At 49.7% G+C, this 16,300-nt stretch overlaps 1 protein-coding gene across 1 annotated transcript in view; it reads right to left on the reverse strand.

Moving 5' to 3' along the window:
- CNTNAP1 (contactin associated protein 1) overlaps positions 1-16,300 on the reverse strand; it is a 40,314-nt gene that overhangs the window by 5,847 nt on the left and 18,167 nt on the right. The window contains exons 11-21 of the mRNA XM_082194711.1: positions 14,539-14,645; positions 14,329-14,448; positions 12,835-13,038; positions 10,874-11,030; positions 10,356-10,483; positions 10,052-10,219; positions 6,938-7,156; positions 5,994-6,233; positions 4,821-5,057; positions 3,324-3,451; positions 1,806-1,899 (exon numbers count right to left, since the gene is read on the reverse strand). Coding sequence (XP_082050837.1) covers positions 1,806-1,899; positions 3,324-3,451; positions 4,821-5,057; positions 5,994-6,233; positions 6,938-7,156; positions 10,052-10,219; positions 10,356-10,483; positions 10,874-11,030; positions 12,835-13,038; positions 14,329-14,448; positions 14,539-14,645 — 1,802 coding nt within the window. The remainder of the gene's footprint in view (positions 1-1,805; positions 1,900-3,323; positions 3,452-4,820; positions 5,058-5,993; positions 6,234-6,937; positions 7,157-10,051; positions 10,220-10,355; positions 10,484-10,873; positions 11,031-12,834; positions 13,039-14,328; positions 14,449-14,538; positions 14,646-16,300) is intronic.

Below are 16,300 nucleotides of genomic sequence, written 5' to 3' on the forward strand. Positions count from 1 at the left end.
CACGACTGGACCTAATGGTCAGGGGTCCCTTTACCTTTATAGTATGCAAAATGAACTACCAAAAGAGAAGGAGGGAAGTCATTGATTTATGGTTGTTGAAATGAATATTTTGAAATGTAATTTAGAAAAGGGGGGGGGAAACAAGTGTGTATGTGTGAGTGAGTGTGTGTGTCAATGGGTTTAAATGTATGTAATAAAACAGGCTGTTCAATGAGATAAAATAAAAACTACCCCAAATCAAAAACACTGACAACAGTCAGCCATATCAGTTTTTGAAAAAGCCTTGAGATCTGTAAGGACAGGCTTAGGAGTCAATGTCTGTCAGGAAGTGAAGCAGCACTCCTGGGGAAGAGGGGCTCTTTCTTCCTTTCCCCGCCTAGCGACAGAAGGGCATGCTATGCAAATTAAGGACACGCATGCAAAATTCATATGATCTGCATAATTTATTCAGCCCAGAACCTGCAAAATCATTTTCAGCCCCGTTACAGAATGTTCATACAGAGAGGCCTGTGTTTGACGGATGCAACAAGGGGGAAAGGAAAGCGAAAGGGGGGTGGGGAGAGCTTGCAGAAAGTGGGGTGGAAGGAGAAGATGTGAAAAAGTGGGGCAGGAGGGAAACGGAAGAGCAGAGGAGCTCGGGTGATGGCGGCTCTTTGAAGAAACGAGTTCCCCATTTGCCTTAGAGGAGGCCCCAGGGTGCCGGCCTCCGCGTCAGACCCTTCTCCTCCTCTTACAGACTCAGCTGCCACCAAATTCTATTAAGTATCAAAGCTCACAGTTCCCTACTGGGCATATACCGTATTTTTCGCTCTATAGGACACACTTTTTCCCCTCCAAAAATGAAGGGGAAATGTGTGTGCGTCCTACGGAGCGAATGCAGGCTCCTTGGCTTCAGCGATAGCAACATGAAGCCTCCGAAATACAGAGGGAGAGCTCCCCCCGCGCTCCAGAGGCTTCGTGTTGCTTTCGCTGAAGCCGTCTGAAGCCCCCGGAGCGCAGGGAACTCCCGCTGCGCTCCGGGGGCTTCAGGCAGCTATCCGCAAGCCTCCGGAGTGCAGCAGGAGTTCCCGCCGTGCTCCGAAGGCTTGCAGATGGCCACCTGAAGCCTGGAGAGCGAGAGGGGTCGGTGCACACTTCACTGGAGAAGTGCTGCACAGTTTTCCCTCTCTGCGCAGCGCCCCTTCAGCGAAGCAGGAGGAGAAATGGAAGGGGCTCCGTTTCTCCTGCCGCTTCACTGAAGGGGCGCCGAACAAAGAGGGGGAGAATCCCCCCCCCCGTTCTCCCCCTCCTATGGTCTGGTGCATCCTATTGTCCGGTGCGTCCTATAGAGCGAAAAATACGGTATATAACGACAAACTTCCATATACCGAAGAGAGGCCCCTGAGGATGCAGAGACCATCGCCTCATTTTGGGGTGGCCACATTTTGCTTTGGAACTGAGAGGCACTCCCAAGCTGGCGATTAGAAGGAATGGGGGTCTCCAGGAACACAGGAGAAAGGGGACAACAGAGGCTGTTTCGAGGGACAGGGCAGAATCCAGAGATGTGGAAGTGGAAGGGGGAGAGAACTATGTTTGCGAGCCTAAAAGCAAAGCAGAGTTGGATGTCAGGGTGAGGTTATGTGGAGCAGGCATCCCCCTCTCCCTGGTCAATCTGGAGCTTTCCAGATGTTGGCCACTAGCCATGGGTTGGAAATCCAAAGTAACTGGAAGGAACCAGGGCAACAGAAGGCTGACTGGTACATCCAAGGAGCTGGGCATGGGACAATCAATGTCAAGAATGGGCAGGACCCACGACTCTCACTCACCCATGAAACGACCAAGATAGAGCGCCTTGGGCGAGTCGAGTCTGCCATCCACAAAAAGGGAGAGCTGGTAGACTTGGACTGGGTAATAATCCAACTAAAGAAAGGAAGAAGAGAGAAGACATACTATAAGGCTGATCAGGATACCCTCACAGAGAACAGTGGACTGGTGACCTGGAAACTACAACTAATCCAGAATGCGGCAGCTAGACTGGTGACTGGGAGCGGCCGCTAAGACCATAGAACACTGGTCTTGAAAGACCTACATTAGCTCCCAGTACATTGCCAAGCACAATTCAAAGTGTTGGTGCTGACCTTTAAAGCCCTAAACGGCCTCAACCCAGTATACCTGGAGGAGCGTCTCCACACACACACCCCCATCGTTCTGCCCGGACAGTGAGGTCCAACGCCGAGGGCCTTCTGGCGGTTGCCTCATTCCAAGAAGCAACGCTACAGGGAACCAGGCAGAGGGCCTTCTCGGTAGTGGCCCCTGCCCTGTGGAACGCCCTCCCATCAGATGTCAAGGAAATAAACAACCACCTGACTTTTAGAAGACATGTGAAGGCAGCCCTGTTTAGGGAAGCTTTTAATGTTTGATGTTTTATCATGTTTTTAATATTCTGTTGGGAGCCGCCCAGAGTGGCTGGGGAAACCCAGCCAGTGGGGGAGGGGCGCTATAAATAATACTAACATCATCATCATCATCATCATTATTATTATTATTTTACAGTGGAGAACTCAGCCATTCCCAGCGCTGTCCCAGGCCCTGTTGTCTACTTGTGGAAGGTTGTGTTCCCCACACCTCAACAACCAGTTTGATATATCAGCAGAGTATGTGGAGCCCCAGCTATCTACTATACAGAGTTCTTCTGGTCTCTGAAGTAAAGATACATATGTACAGAAAGATCCGGTAACACTATCTCCCTGCTAGGTAATGCTGCTGGGTAAAACGCAGAGCCTCTTCCTCACATGGAAACAGGGCAGTATCCAGACAGGAAAGGACAATATGGCATGGGCATCAGGACACAAACATCAGAAAAGCAATGCCTGTTATATCTGATTCTACACCTAGGCATTCTTGAACTAATGGAAGGGTAAATGACTCAGCAAGACGTACGCCTGGCCTTGCTAGTGTTGCTATGGCAACCCAGCGCACCTGGCACCTTATCTCAGAACCTCCAGACGCTGGGAATGTGTGCCTGGCGTCGTGAAGCCAAGCACTGCATAATTTAACCGTTTGTCCACATGACACCAACGGGCCCACACTCCGCAGAGCAGAAAGCTGCTGGGCTACTCTCCCGTGAGTCCCTCCCTCCCTCCAGACAGTGAGAGAGCCACAGAGCCAGAGGTGAAGACCATGTGTAGTCCTCTAGGCATTGCTGAACTGCGGCATCCATCACTCAACTGAGGCTGATGGAAGTTGGGAGCCAAGCAACATCAGGGGGCTCCAAGTCCCTTCCGCCGCAAGACGCCTTTCTGCAGGCCCCTTCCCACTCGTGCAGCAAGAGGGCCCCCCCTTACCTGTGTGTACAACGTTCGATTGACACGCGTGACGTTGATACTGTGTGGCTGTCCGTCGGCCACAGAGCGCGTGCTCAGGGGGTAGATGGCAGGGAGGGCGCCCAGTTGGTAGTGCAGCTGCAGGATGCCTGCAAGGGAAACGGCAACAGGTAGAAGGGGACGGCAAGGTGGAGATGGTATTACTTTGAAACAGGAGCTCTCAAAGGCTTGCCAAACAAGTGTGATGGCAAGCGTGGCCAGAACAACCAAACAAACATCTGAAGACCTACATTGGCTCCCAGTATGTTTCCAAGCACAATTCAAAGTGTTGGTGCTGAACTTTAAAGCCCTAAACGGCCTTGGTCCAGTATACCTGAAGGAGTGTCTCCACCCCCATCATTCTTCCTGGACACTGAGGTCCAGCACCGAGGGCCTTCTGTGAGAAGTGAGGCTACAGGGAACCAAGCAGAGGGCCTTCTTGGTAGTTGCACCCGCCCTGTGAAACACCCTCCCATCAGATGTCAAGGAAATAAACAACTATGTGATGTTTAGAAGACATCTGAAGGCAGCCCTGTTTAGGGAAGTTTTTAATGTTTGGTGTTTTATCGCATTTTTAATACAGTGGTACCTCGGGTTACATATGCTTCAGGTTACATACGCTTCAGGTTACAGACTCCGCTAACCCAGAAATAGTACCTCGGGTTAAGAACTTTGCTTCAGGATGAAAACAGAAATCGTGCTCTGGTGGCACGGCGGTAGCAGGAGGCCCCATTAGCTAAAGTGATGCTTCAGGTTAAGAACAGTTTCAGGTTAAGAACGGACCTCCGGAACAAATTAAGTACTTCACCCGAGGTACCACTGTATTCTGGTGGCAGGGGAAACCCAGCCAGATGGGCGGGGTATAAATATATTATTATTATTATTAGGCCATCTGCTGTGGATGCTGTAGTTAAGATTTAGGCATTGCAGGGGGGCTGGAGTTGATTGCCCCTGGGAGAAATCCCTTCCAACTCTACAATTCTATGAATTATCCTGACGCCACGGCAAGATGCGTTGTCAACAAGAAAGAGGCCAGATTCGGGGGGGCCCAGGGCTAGCTCCCGTGATGCTCATAGAATCATAGAATCATAGAGTTGGAAGAGACCACAAGGGCCATCGAGTCCAACCCCCTGCCAAGCAGGAAACACCATCAGAGCACTCCTGACATATGGTTGTCAAGCCTCTGCTTAAAGACCTCCAAAGGAGGAGACTCCACCACACTCCTTGGCAGCAAATTCCACTGTCGAACAGCTCTTACTGTCAGGAAGTTCTTCCTAATGTTTAGGTGGAATCTTCTTTCCTGTAGTTTGGATCCATTGCTCCGTGTCCGCTTCTCTGGAGCAGCAGAAAACAACCTTTCTCCCTCCTCTATGTGACATCCTTTTATATATTTGAACATGGCTATCATATCACCCCTTAACCTCCTCTTCTCCAGGCTAAACATGCCCAGCTTCCTTAGCCGTTCCTCATAAGGCTCACCGTCCTCGCGGATCAAAATGGTCATGTAATCATGCACAAAGGTGCTGACGTAGATCAGGACGGCGGGGGCCGAAGTGGTGCGGAAACTGAGCCACACATCCTCCCTGGTCAGGTTGTAGCCGGGGAGCGGCTGAATCGGCTGGTGGAGAATGTTGGAGAACTCCCGGACTACGTGCAACGGCATCGTCATGATGTCATAGCGGACCCAGGTGCCTTGCTCGAAGTAGGCGCCGATGTCTGCAAAAGGGGATAGATGGGGGAACACGGCAACGGTTAGGCAGAGAGTCAAAGGCCTAAGGGAAATAATAATAATAATAATAATAATAATAATAATAATAATAATAATAAATTTTATTTATACCCCGCCCTCCCTAGCCAAGGCCTGGCTCAGGGCAGCTAACAAACAATAATAAAAACAGGCTGAATGAATACAACTTAAAAACAAGGTTAAAATACAACATCGAAACATTGAAACATTAAAATGCAGCCTCATCACAGGGGAGAAAGGAAAAAGAAAGAGGGGGAGGGAATCAAATTGGCTCCAAGCCAAAGGCCAGGCGGAACAACTCTGTCTTACAGGCCCTGTGGAAAGAAATCAGATCCTGCAGGGCCCTGGTCTCATGAGACAGAATGTTCCACCAGGCTGGAGCCAGTGTTGAAAAGGCCCTGTCTCTGACTGAGGCTAATTTAACTTCCTTAGGGCCAGGACCTCTAGGGTGTTGCTATTTATGGACCTTGAGGCTCTCCGTGGGGCATACTGGGAGAGGTGGTCCCGTAGGTACGAGGGTCCTAGGCCGTGCAGGGCTTTAAAGGTCAAAACCAGCACCTTAAATCTGACCCTGTACTCCTCCGGGAGCCAGTGCAGCTTGAAAAGCACTGGGTGAATATGCTCCCATGGCAGAGACCCCGTGAGGAGCCTCGCTGCAGCATTCTGCACCCGCTGGAGTTTCTGGGACAGCTTCAAGGGCAGCCCCGCGTAGAGCGAATTACAGTAGTCAAGCCTGGAGGTGACTGTCGCATGGATCACTGTGGCCAGGTCGGGGCGGGAAAGGTAAGGGACCAACTGCTTGATGCGGTGAAGGTGGGAAAAAAATCAGCCCTGTCTTCTCCGTCCTGCCCCCTCCTCGCCTCATCACTTCACCTCAACCCTCCAGACTTGTTTAGGGTGCTCACCCAGGTTGCAGAAAGGTCCTTCAAAGGCAGAGACCGAGCAGTTGCAGGTGTAGTGGCTATAGGCCTCCAGGCAGGTGCCGTAGTTCCGGCAGGGCACCAAAGGGTTCCGGCAATGCCCGGTGCAGTTCACAAGCACTCCTTCCGTCTCGTTGGCTTTCCCCTCCAAGTTGAGGGTGACCCCGTTCATGCGCAGACCCCGCAAGCAGCCCAAGAAGGGGCGCAGGTAGTATTCGGCAGCGCCTAAGAAAGGGGGACAGGAAATGAAAACGTTAGCAGCTGCCTTGCTGGATCCAGGCAAGCTCGTTTTAAGTCTTCTGGTCCCAGTGGAAAACAGCAAGGTGTTTTTGTAAAGTCCGTTGCCTTTGAAGCGGGACAAGAACTTTAAAAAAGAATGGGGGGAAATGATAATTTATTTAGCGGACCACTGTAAGCAGATGGAAACATTAGCAGGATTTTAATCACACTTGTAATGTAACAAACACTATGGATTCAAAATGGAGATTATGGAATAATATGCAATTATAAATGTTGACAACAGGACCCATGGAGGGGATGGGGGGGGAGTTTCGAGATTCAGAGAAATCTCTATATATGGTGATGCATTTGGTAATGTGATAGCTTTTTACATGTAAAATCAAATAAAAAATATTTTTTTAAAAAATGAACCTAGAAGTTTTTAACTATGGAAATAAAGTTTTTAACAAATAAAATGGAAGAGGATGGTGAAGATAATAAAGCTAGATTTTCACCACCCACCCACACAAAAATGAGATTTTGCCTGTTACAAAACTGAGCTGGCTGAGCTTTTTCATATTGATGAGTAAGCTGTATTGAGCCTGGTACTAGTTTGAGGTGATCAACAATGAAAGAACCTCGTCCAATAGGGTCTCTCTCTCTCCCTCTTTCTTTCTTTCATTCAGACCACCCTGCCCATCCTCACTCACCCACATAGAGAGGCTTCGTGAGGTTCATGTGAAGGAAGGTCTGGGGAGGAGCTGCTCGCACAACCCAGGGCATCCGGTCAACCCGCATCCGAGCCAGCTTCACGTTGATCTCCGCCCTGACCTCGTGCCACTCGTTGTCGTTGTAGGGCATGTCCCGGTGAACTGTCAGGTTCTCGTCCCCGTTGCCAATGTCGTATATGAATACCAGATCTCGGGTAGCTAGAAAACGGCAGCAGGAGAGAGGTGTCACACCACAGCTGCCTTCCAGAAGCATTGGGCGTAGTGGCGCGGCGAGCCAGGGCACCAAGCGGAGAGTCCGGGGAGGGGAGAGCGGGGAGGTAAGCGAGGCGGAGCGGGGGCTTGGTGCCTGTGCGCCTCCAGCGCCCATCAGAGGCGGGAAGGCTCTGGATGCTTTCCCGTAGTCGGGAGCTCTCTGCTGGCTCCGCAACACACCACCTCCTCGGCTGCGTGGTGTGTGCTTGCATCCCAAGCTCTGTGCATCATAAACGTGACTCTACCACTGCTCTCCTCGTCTAGGTTAAAGGACCCCTGACTCTGGGGTTGCGGCGCTCATCTCGCTTTACTGGCCGAGGGAGCCGGTGTTTGTCCGCAGACAGTTTTTCCGGGTCATGTGGCCAGCATGACTAAGCCACTTCTGGCGAACCAGAGCAGCGCACGGAAACGGCGTTTACCTTCCCACCTGAGCAGTACCTATTGATCTACTTGCACTTTGACGTGCTTTTGAACTGTAGGTTGGCAGGAGCTGGGACAGAGCAACAGGAGCTCACCCCGTCGTGGGGATTCGAACCACCAACCTTCTGATCGGCAAGTCCTAGGCTCTGTGGTTTAACCCACAGCGCCACCCACGTCCTGCTCCCCTCGTCTACTCTACCTCAAAAGTTCCCTGCGCTTGAGGCTACATGCTGCAACTGCTGCCCCCAGCGCCCCTCCCTCCTTCCCCTGCTTCTCCACCGCCTTGCACGGAGTCTGCCTCCTCCCGCTGCCCCCACCACCTCTGCACACCTTCACACGAACCGCGTTTCCTTCCCCTGCCCAATCCCCTCCCAGTCATGCTCTCTCCTCCCTCCCTCCCCAAGCAACTACGGCGAGACTGCGGCTTCTCTGCTGCAGCAACATGGACGGCCCAGCTTGCTTTGCCTGTCCCCATCACGCCCGGCCACCCAGCCTCTCACCATGATCCCACCGTGGGAGCCAATGCCCAGCCACACTCGAGCAGCACAGGGCAGCAGTGTGAGGGCGGGAGCAGGCTTTCCTAAAAAGGTCAACAACTTTAGAGGTCCCCCCCTAAAAAGGCTGACAACTCTGGGAAACGGGGGGGGTAGGGCGCTGGAGGGATCTTTGCACTACGGCGCCGGATATGCTTAAGACGGCCCTGACCAGGAGGGAGGGTCTCTGCCCCTTCAGACAGCTATGCTTTGGGGGTCCCTAAATAATACTACCTCCCTCTTCCTGGGTTCACTGCCTGCTGAGTATAAGCACAAAAGGGAGTGGCGTGTCTTTTTCGGGAGACCGTAGCCCTGATGATTTCCTACAGCCATGCTGTAACTCCAGTCCTAAAGGATCTACACTGGCTCCCAGTATGTTTTGGAACACAATTCAAAGTGTTGGTGCTGACCTTTAAAGTCCTCAATGGCCTTGGTCCTATATACCTGAAGGAGTGTCTCCAACCCCATCGTTCAGCCCGGACACAGGTCCAGCGCCGAGGGCTTTCTGGCAGTTCCCTTACTGCAAGAAGTGAAGCTACAGGGAACCAGGCAGAGGGCCTTCTCGGTAGTGGCACCCACCCTATGGAACACCCTTCCATCAGATGTCAAGGAGATAAAGAACTATATGACTTTTAGGAGACATCTGAAGGCAGCTCAGTATAGGAAAGTTTTTAATGTTTGATGTTTTGCTGTGTTTTTAATATTTTGTTAGTAAAAGCGAGATGAGCGCCGCAACCCCAGAGTCGGTCACGACTAGACCTAATGGTCAGGGTTCCCTTTACCTTTTTACCCAGAGTGGCTGAGGCAACCCAGTCAGATGGGCAAGGTACAAATAATAGAATTAATATTATTATTAATAATATTACTTAGATGAATCAAGATTCCGTTTCCAAGCAATACACCCTTAGTTCTCCATCTCATTCACATTTCTAACAGTGTTAGGGCCCATTTGCACCGCACATTTAAAGCAGTATCATACTACTTTTAGCAACCATGGCTTCCTTCAGAGAATCCTGGGAACTATAGTTTGCTAAAGGTGCTGAGAGTTGTTAGGACACCCCTATTCCCTTCACAGAGCTACAATTCTCCAGAGTGGTTTAACAGTTGATCCCTCTCCCCAAGAAACTTTGGGGACTGCAGTTCTGTGAGGGGAGAACATCCCAGCACCCTTAACAAACGCCATCTCCCATAATTCTTTGGGGGGAACCCTATTTAAAGTTATTTGATGCCGCTTCAAATGTACCATGCGGACGGAGCCCTACATTTTGGGATTGGGCAAAGTGCCAATACATTCAATATCTGCCTAAGAAGGCCTCTCAAACTACTCCCACTGCCTCGAGTTCCCAATTCCTGTCAGTTTGCATTTCTTAGAACAGAAAGTATTGATTTGATGTGTGGAGATCTTTCCTATTCTACTTAATTTAAGAGGGTTCTGGAAGCTTCTGGAAGCTTCTCTGTGTGAAAGAAACTTCATGATGTTTGGGTTATTCCTTCAGAGAAGCTGAATACAGCTGGTTTAAACTGGTTCTCTTATCTCTTCTGACTATAATAAGAGGCCAGAAGGAGCCTGTTTCACTTTCTCTCTTCCTTCTGGTGTGGTGTTCTGTACATAGTATATATAGTATTAAGGTTTAGTCTTATTATAAGTTATTGTAAGTCTTCTGCAACTGGATTTCTTATGGACAGGGCCAATCCTGAATGTATTGGATTTGTGACCATTATGCTCATTTGCCTTCAGTAGCAGTAAAGCTCTGCTGGATGAAATATAATTGCCTCTGGTCTATTTTTTGGGGAATCCTGCAACGTGTTTAAGTTCTTACTCTGCTAACTATACATTGGGATCTACTCTGGATCAATACTGAGTGGGATTTCAATGACGATTCCGTACTGTTAAGCTCCACACGGATGTAGTTCTTTGGCCCGATGTTCTCCAGGAAAGTGCCAGAGGGGGCAGAAGTCTTGAAGAAGAAGCTGATATCCAGGCTGTAGTTGACTTGGAAGGTGGGGAAGATCAAAGCCATTCCCCGGACGAAAGAAACGGTATTCCAAGAGTTGCCTGCAAATCGTAGGAAGTCCGTTATTAGCGCATGTAAAATGGGTGCGAGCCCCATCCCGTCCTCCCTCAGGGGCCCTCCATCCATTCTGATAGACACATGAGGGAACGGCATCCATATCCTCAGTCCGCTACTCACGGTCGCCATAGCAACGCAACGGGCCCACGTAGAATTGGGCCTCTGACCCGGTGCGGTTCGTGTCGCTGATCACCACCTGCGTGACTGGAAGATGGTCGACAAAATTCAGCAGCCCTTTATCCGCCCGCCTGGAAGAGAGAGAGAACAATGTGTTAAGTTGTGGGTGAACATATCAGACGACACAGCGATTCTTCAAAGAGCTCTTGTTTATTCACAGGCCAGAACTGAACTGAACTGAAGGGTTCAGCCAGCCTGCTTATATAGAGCTCCAGTACAACGTAACTGTAACAACTTTCTGTAACTATCCAATCACTGAACGTCACTTTCGATCCCTTATTTGCATGTGGACCTGAACTATTTACAGTATCCCCCTGCTGGCCCAGGGTGAGAACTTCAGTACATAACACCATGGTTGTGGGAAACTGGGCCCGCTATCAGTTAGGGATATACGTTTCGCACCCGCCGCCATGACCACCCAAGGCCCTTCTTGGAGGGACGAGGGCCGCCTTCTCTCTCACCACATGGCATGGTCCGCATCGCAGTTGCAGTAGAAACGGGGGTCGGCGCAGTTCTTATCCATGCCGCAAGCGCAGCGCCCCAGCCCTGGGGGAGAGCCCCCCCAGTAGTAATGGCGCTCTTCGTTGCGGCCCATCCAGAAGCTCAGCGGCATCCCAGCTAAGGAAGAACGAGAGAGCCTGTCAGAGGGAGATCTCACAGAGCCTGCTCTCAGGCAGACGGAAAAACATAGCTGTCAACCTTCCCTTTTTTTGCAGGAAATTCCTTTATTCCAGCACCGTTTCCCCGCTGCTATCCCGGATTGTTTGATATCCCGTAGACTGTCCCCGGGACAGGTGAGGCTGCTGGTCCCTTATTTTCGAGGCTGCTGATCCCTTATTTTCAAATCTGAAAGTTGACAGCTATGCAGCAAAACTACCACCTGCTAAATCAGGCCAGAGGTCCATTTAACCCACTCCGCTGCCTCTGCATACCAAACTTACGTTTTTCATTCAGATATCTAACACAACCTGAAGATCTCTTCCTAGCAAAGATCTCCTCTGTTTAGGAGGGTTGCATGCATTCTGTGACAACAGTGCCATCGGGTAATGCTAAGCTCAGCACCCTGATTTTTTTTCAGCCGTGAATACTTTTTTATATATATATACTTTTCAAGTTTATACATTTCATTAGTTTTACAATCAATTTCACAGTTCAAAATTCGACTTTCTTCCCTTTTCTGCGGTTCCTTATTATTATTTGTTAATATCGTCTGCATATTGAAATTCATTTCACTTGCTCATTTAATTATCTACTGTAAATATTCACTCTTGTGAAATTGGAGGTTGTTACAATAATCCTGATAATGTTTTTATCTGTTTGCAATTTAACTGTAAATATTCAATAAACCGTTTCCATTCTTTTATAAAAAAAAGTTTGCTATCTTTATTTTTTATTCCTCCAGTAAGTTTTGCCATTTCTGCATATTCCATGAGTTTTTGTATCCATTCTTCCTTTACTGGGATTTCTGCTTCTTTCTACTTTGGGGCAAGTAGCATTCTTGCTGCTGTAGTAGCATACATAAATAAATTTCTATACAATATTAGGTAGTTCTGTCCCTATAATTCCCAAAACGTGAAAGTATTCATGCTCCCATGTGCCATGCTTCTTTGGGGAGCATGAATACTTTCACGTTTCTAGTCCTGGTGGAGGAAAAGATCAACCTCAAAGTGGAGTGAGCAACGCCTAGTGAATCATCTGAAGGCTCAAGAGAGGTGTTGGAACAGGTGGCATTCCAGGGCTTGGCTCAGCCCTTGGACCCATCTGAAAGAAACAGTGGTTTACCTGGAACAACAGTCCTTCTGGGAGGGACGCTGGTGGCGCTGTGGGTTAAACCACAGAGCCTAGGACTTGCCGACCAGAAGGTCGGCGGTTCGAATCCCTGCGACGGGGTGAGCTCCCGTTGCTCGGTCCCTGCTCCTGCCCACCTAGCAGTTTGAAAGCACGTCAAAGTGCAAATAGATAAATAGGTACCGCTCCAGTGGGAAGGTAAATGGCGTTTCCGCGCGCTGCTCTGGTTTGCCAGAAGCGGCTTAGTCCTGCTGGCCACATGACCCGGAAGCTGTATGCCGGCTCCCTCAGCCAGTAAAGCGAGATGAGCGGCGCAACCCCAGAGTTGGCCACGACTGGACCTAATGGTCAGGGGTCCCTATACCTTTACTTTTACAGTCCTTCTGAGTGGCTGCCTGCACACAGAGCCCCATCTCCGATGCCCAACACCCCCATCTAGCATGGCCAATGGGATGATTTTCCCACTTGAGAAAAACAGGTTCTGCACAGGGACCAGGGAGAAGAGGCAGAACAAAAACAAGCCACCTGGAATGGTTCGATTTTAGCAAATTTCAAATTTTAGCAGGTGCTAAAAGCAAAACCCACACAGCACCCAAGGGTGCAGCCGTGCAGCTCCGTCCACCTGGTCACTCACTCTGGGTGTTGAGCAGGCGAGAGAAGTAACAGCGGAACTCAATTTGCTGCTCGCAGTACTCTGAGGCGTTGGCCAGAGCCGACACCTCGCTCCACGAGGCGTTCCAGTAGTCCACAGTGCCCAGGAAAGGCCTTTCAGGGCTGTAACCGGTCACTCGTGTGACCCAGTATCGATTGTGCCAGACGATGGTCCAAGCCCGGTCCTCTGGAAGGCAGAAAGGGTGCAAAACGAGTGTGTGACAGGAAAAACAACTGCCCCCCCATGCAATGGAGACAGTGGCCTGCAGGGCTGGCTGTGGAAACCCTTTGAGGGCAGGCAAAGAGGCCTTTCTGTAGCCAGCCTGCAGCAGAAGACCTTACGAAAGCTGAGTGATCAATCGGCCTAGCCTGGTGCTGTCTACACTGGTAGGCAGGATTTCAGGCTGGGTAACCCCGTCCCTACTTCAAGATGCTAGGAATTGCACCGGGTGCCACCACTCGTCAAGGTTGGAATCGATGCAGCTCAGCACAGAGAGGCAGAGGCAATTGCCCGTGAAGCTAACTCCTTATTCAAGGATACAGCATACAACTCAGCAACAATTCCCAGTAGGTCTTGCCAGAGCAGTTGCCAGAACTGAAGGCCCCTGCCTTCCACCCAGTCTAAAGCTCCTCCTCTCCCGGACATTTCCCAAGCAGTCTCAAACTGTGTCTGCGCACCTCTGCCCTCTGTTTTGCTCTAATTATCTTAGAGACCAGCAGGGAGGGGAGCTTGTCACAGCTGAAGAGGGAGACTCCCTGGATTCTTCAGCAGCCTTTGAACCCCCCTCCTCTGCTTCATCCTCTGAGTCTGAACTGCTCCCTGTCACCGGCTCTCCCTGCTCACTAAACCCCGTTGCCCCTTCAGCATCCAGTTCTCTCTCTGACCTCTCCTCAGTGTCCCACCACCAATCCCCGGGCTCTGATCCTTCCTCCTCTGGGGTTTCCCTTGGGGCTCCCACTATTCCTCTTCAGTCCAGCCAGTCCCCGACACTTCTCACCTCCATTATGCTTCTGGCCTTTTGCCATTTTTTAAAAACGCTCTCTGCCTCAACACTTGTTGCTATTTAGACAAGCAGCAAAATACAGCCGGTAATGTTTTTTCATGCGATGCCACATTCCATAAATCAGCAACAATATAGAAAAGCAGCGTTCCAGGAAAGGAAAGGGCGTTGCTTGCCGATATTCAGCATAAAAATGATACACTACCCCTTTGCAAAATTTAGATTGCAAGTTGAAGATTTCTATTGTAAAGCTTTCAGGTTCTGACATGTTCTCTTTCAACAGTTTTTGCACAATGCCTGGCTGCTTGGGCATCTAAATAATATATTGGTAGAGTCTGGCTCATTTTGCTCAGCGATGATGGCTTTGCTCTCTGCATATACTCCAAGACTCCCTTTTCTTTTCGTTGCTGTGCCTATTCCAGCCTGCACTGAACACCCCCTGATAAAGACCAGTATCCCACACATTTCCACCATACCTCGAATATCACAGTAGACGTAAAAAGGTTTCAGGGGCCCACTGCCGTCTGGGTCAATGGTGTAGTTTCCAGATACTTTGCCGCTGAGTCGGTAGGCCTCGCAGCTTTCCTTGTAAACGGCTGCAAGGTTTAAGAAGAAAGTGAAGGGTCAGCACTCGTGTGGTCAGCACCTCAAGCTCGCCCTTCCCCTCCCCATCCTCAGGGCCTCACGTGTGTGGCAGGTCTCCCCCTTGTAGCCCGTCAAGTCGCAGATGCAGGTGAAGTCATCCCAGGACTGGATGCAGCGGCTTCCATGTTCGCACATGTTGGGAGTACACCTGGCATGACATGAGAAGCAAGCTGGCACCAGAGAAAGGGACTCCCCATCGCAGCAGGGATCCAAGCCTCCTCCTCAAGAGGTGCAGAGGGTGGCAACAAGAGAACGGGGCCTTCTCTGCAGTGGCTCCCTGTCTGTGGAATGCATTCCCCAGGGAAGTTCGCCTGGCGCCTTCATTATACACCTTTAGGTGCCCGGCAAAAACGTTCCTTTTTAACCAAGCCTTTGGTGGATTTGATTGACATCTGATGCCCTTTTAAAATGTGGTTGGGGGTGGTTATTGGGTTGTTGTTTTTATTTTGATTATATATTTTGTGGTTTTGTGTTCTGTGAGCTGTCTTGAGACCTCCGGATATAGGGCGGAATATAAATTCAATCAATCCATCCATCCATCCATCCATCCATCCATCCATCCATCAATCAATCAATCAATCAATCAATCAGTCAAGCTACCTGGTACACCATCTCTTTTCTAATTTGTTGGCAAGACAACTGCCACTCCTGAAACATCGAAAACTGCCTTGCGGGACCCCTCTATCCTGGCGCTTTTGACTTCACCTTTGGCAAAGCCAATACCCACAGTAAGCTCATAGGCACTGCATGATTGTGATCAATAATATTATTTATTAAATTTACGTGTGACCCTTTATTGAAAGATCACAGGGCGGTTTACAACATAAAGCATGATGGCACTGCCAGCCTCCTGCAGTGGGACCTGCAACATAACATGGCAGTGTGGCACACTTCTGCCAGTCTGCCCTCCTTCCAGGAGACCCCATTCCATCTCAATACAAGATTTTCAATTCTCCCACCCCCAGGCACTGACTACTGAACACCCTGGGGTAGTTTTCTTCAGGGGCATTTGCCCCATTTGTGATACGTAACACAAGCCGTCAAGTACAACACTTCCTGTTTGCCCAGAGTGGACAAACAGGGGGGTGTTACTCCACAGCCAGGAGGACTTCCTGTCACACCTGGTCTGGAGCGTCCTCCCCCTGCCTGTGACCAGGTTGGTGGGTGTGATCCTGGGAGACCCCATAAAAGGGGCTGGTCACGCAGACACCTCCCTTCTTCTTCCTCTTAATACTGAAGTATTTTGCTGTCTGCTGGCTCTCAGCCACCAGGACATGGGCTCATTCCCATATGGGATGAACTCAAACCCTCTTCTGTAACTCTGAGCTAAAGCCTGCCTTCAGGGATCCAACCGTGAACTGAATGTGAGTAAACTTATTACTTTTAAAAGAAGACTGTTGTGTCTTTACTCTTTTTTGGGAGGGATAAAAGGGGACTTACCAGGAACCAAACCCAAGCTGAACAAAGCCACATAGGATTGCTTAAGTAAAGAGATTCAAACGAATCTACCAACTAGCTTCCTGATATATATTGTGGAGAATGCACTCTGCTGCTACTCACAAGCATGAGTTAGGAAGGATACTATTAAATCAATATATCCTCTCCTAGTATCTACAACATCCCTTAACATTTTTTATAGAGAATCTGTGTGTTTCCCCCCAAGTTCCTTAACCTTTTCCTCCACTTTCATGATAATTTTAGAAGGTCCTTTCCCCACTCTCGAAGGTTCTTTGAGAAGGAGGTGTTCAAAAAATAACTGTGTTGATATTTCAACTGCGAGCAAACGCTCCGATCTCTCTAAAC

This window comes from Podarcis vaucheri (assembly GCF_965113315.1).
Source record: "Podarcis vaucheri genome assembly, chromosome: 13".
Classification (NCBI taxonomy): domain Eukaryota; kingdom Metazoa; phylum Chordata; class Lepidosauria; order Squamata; family Lacertidae; genus Podarcis; species Podarcis vaucheri.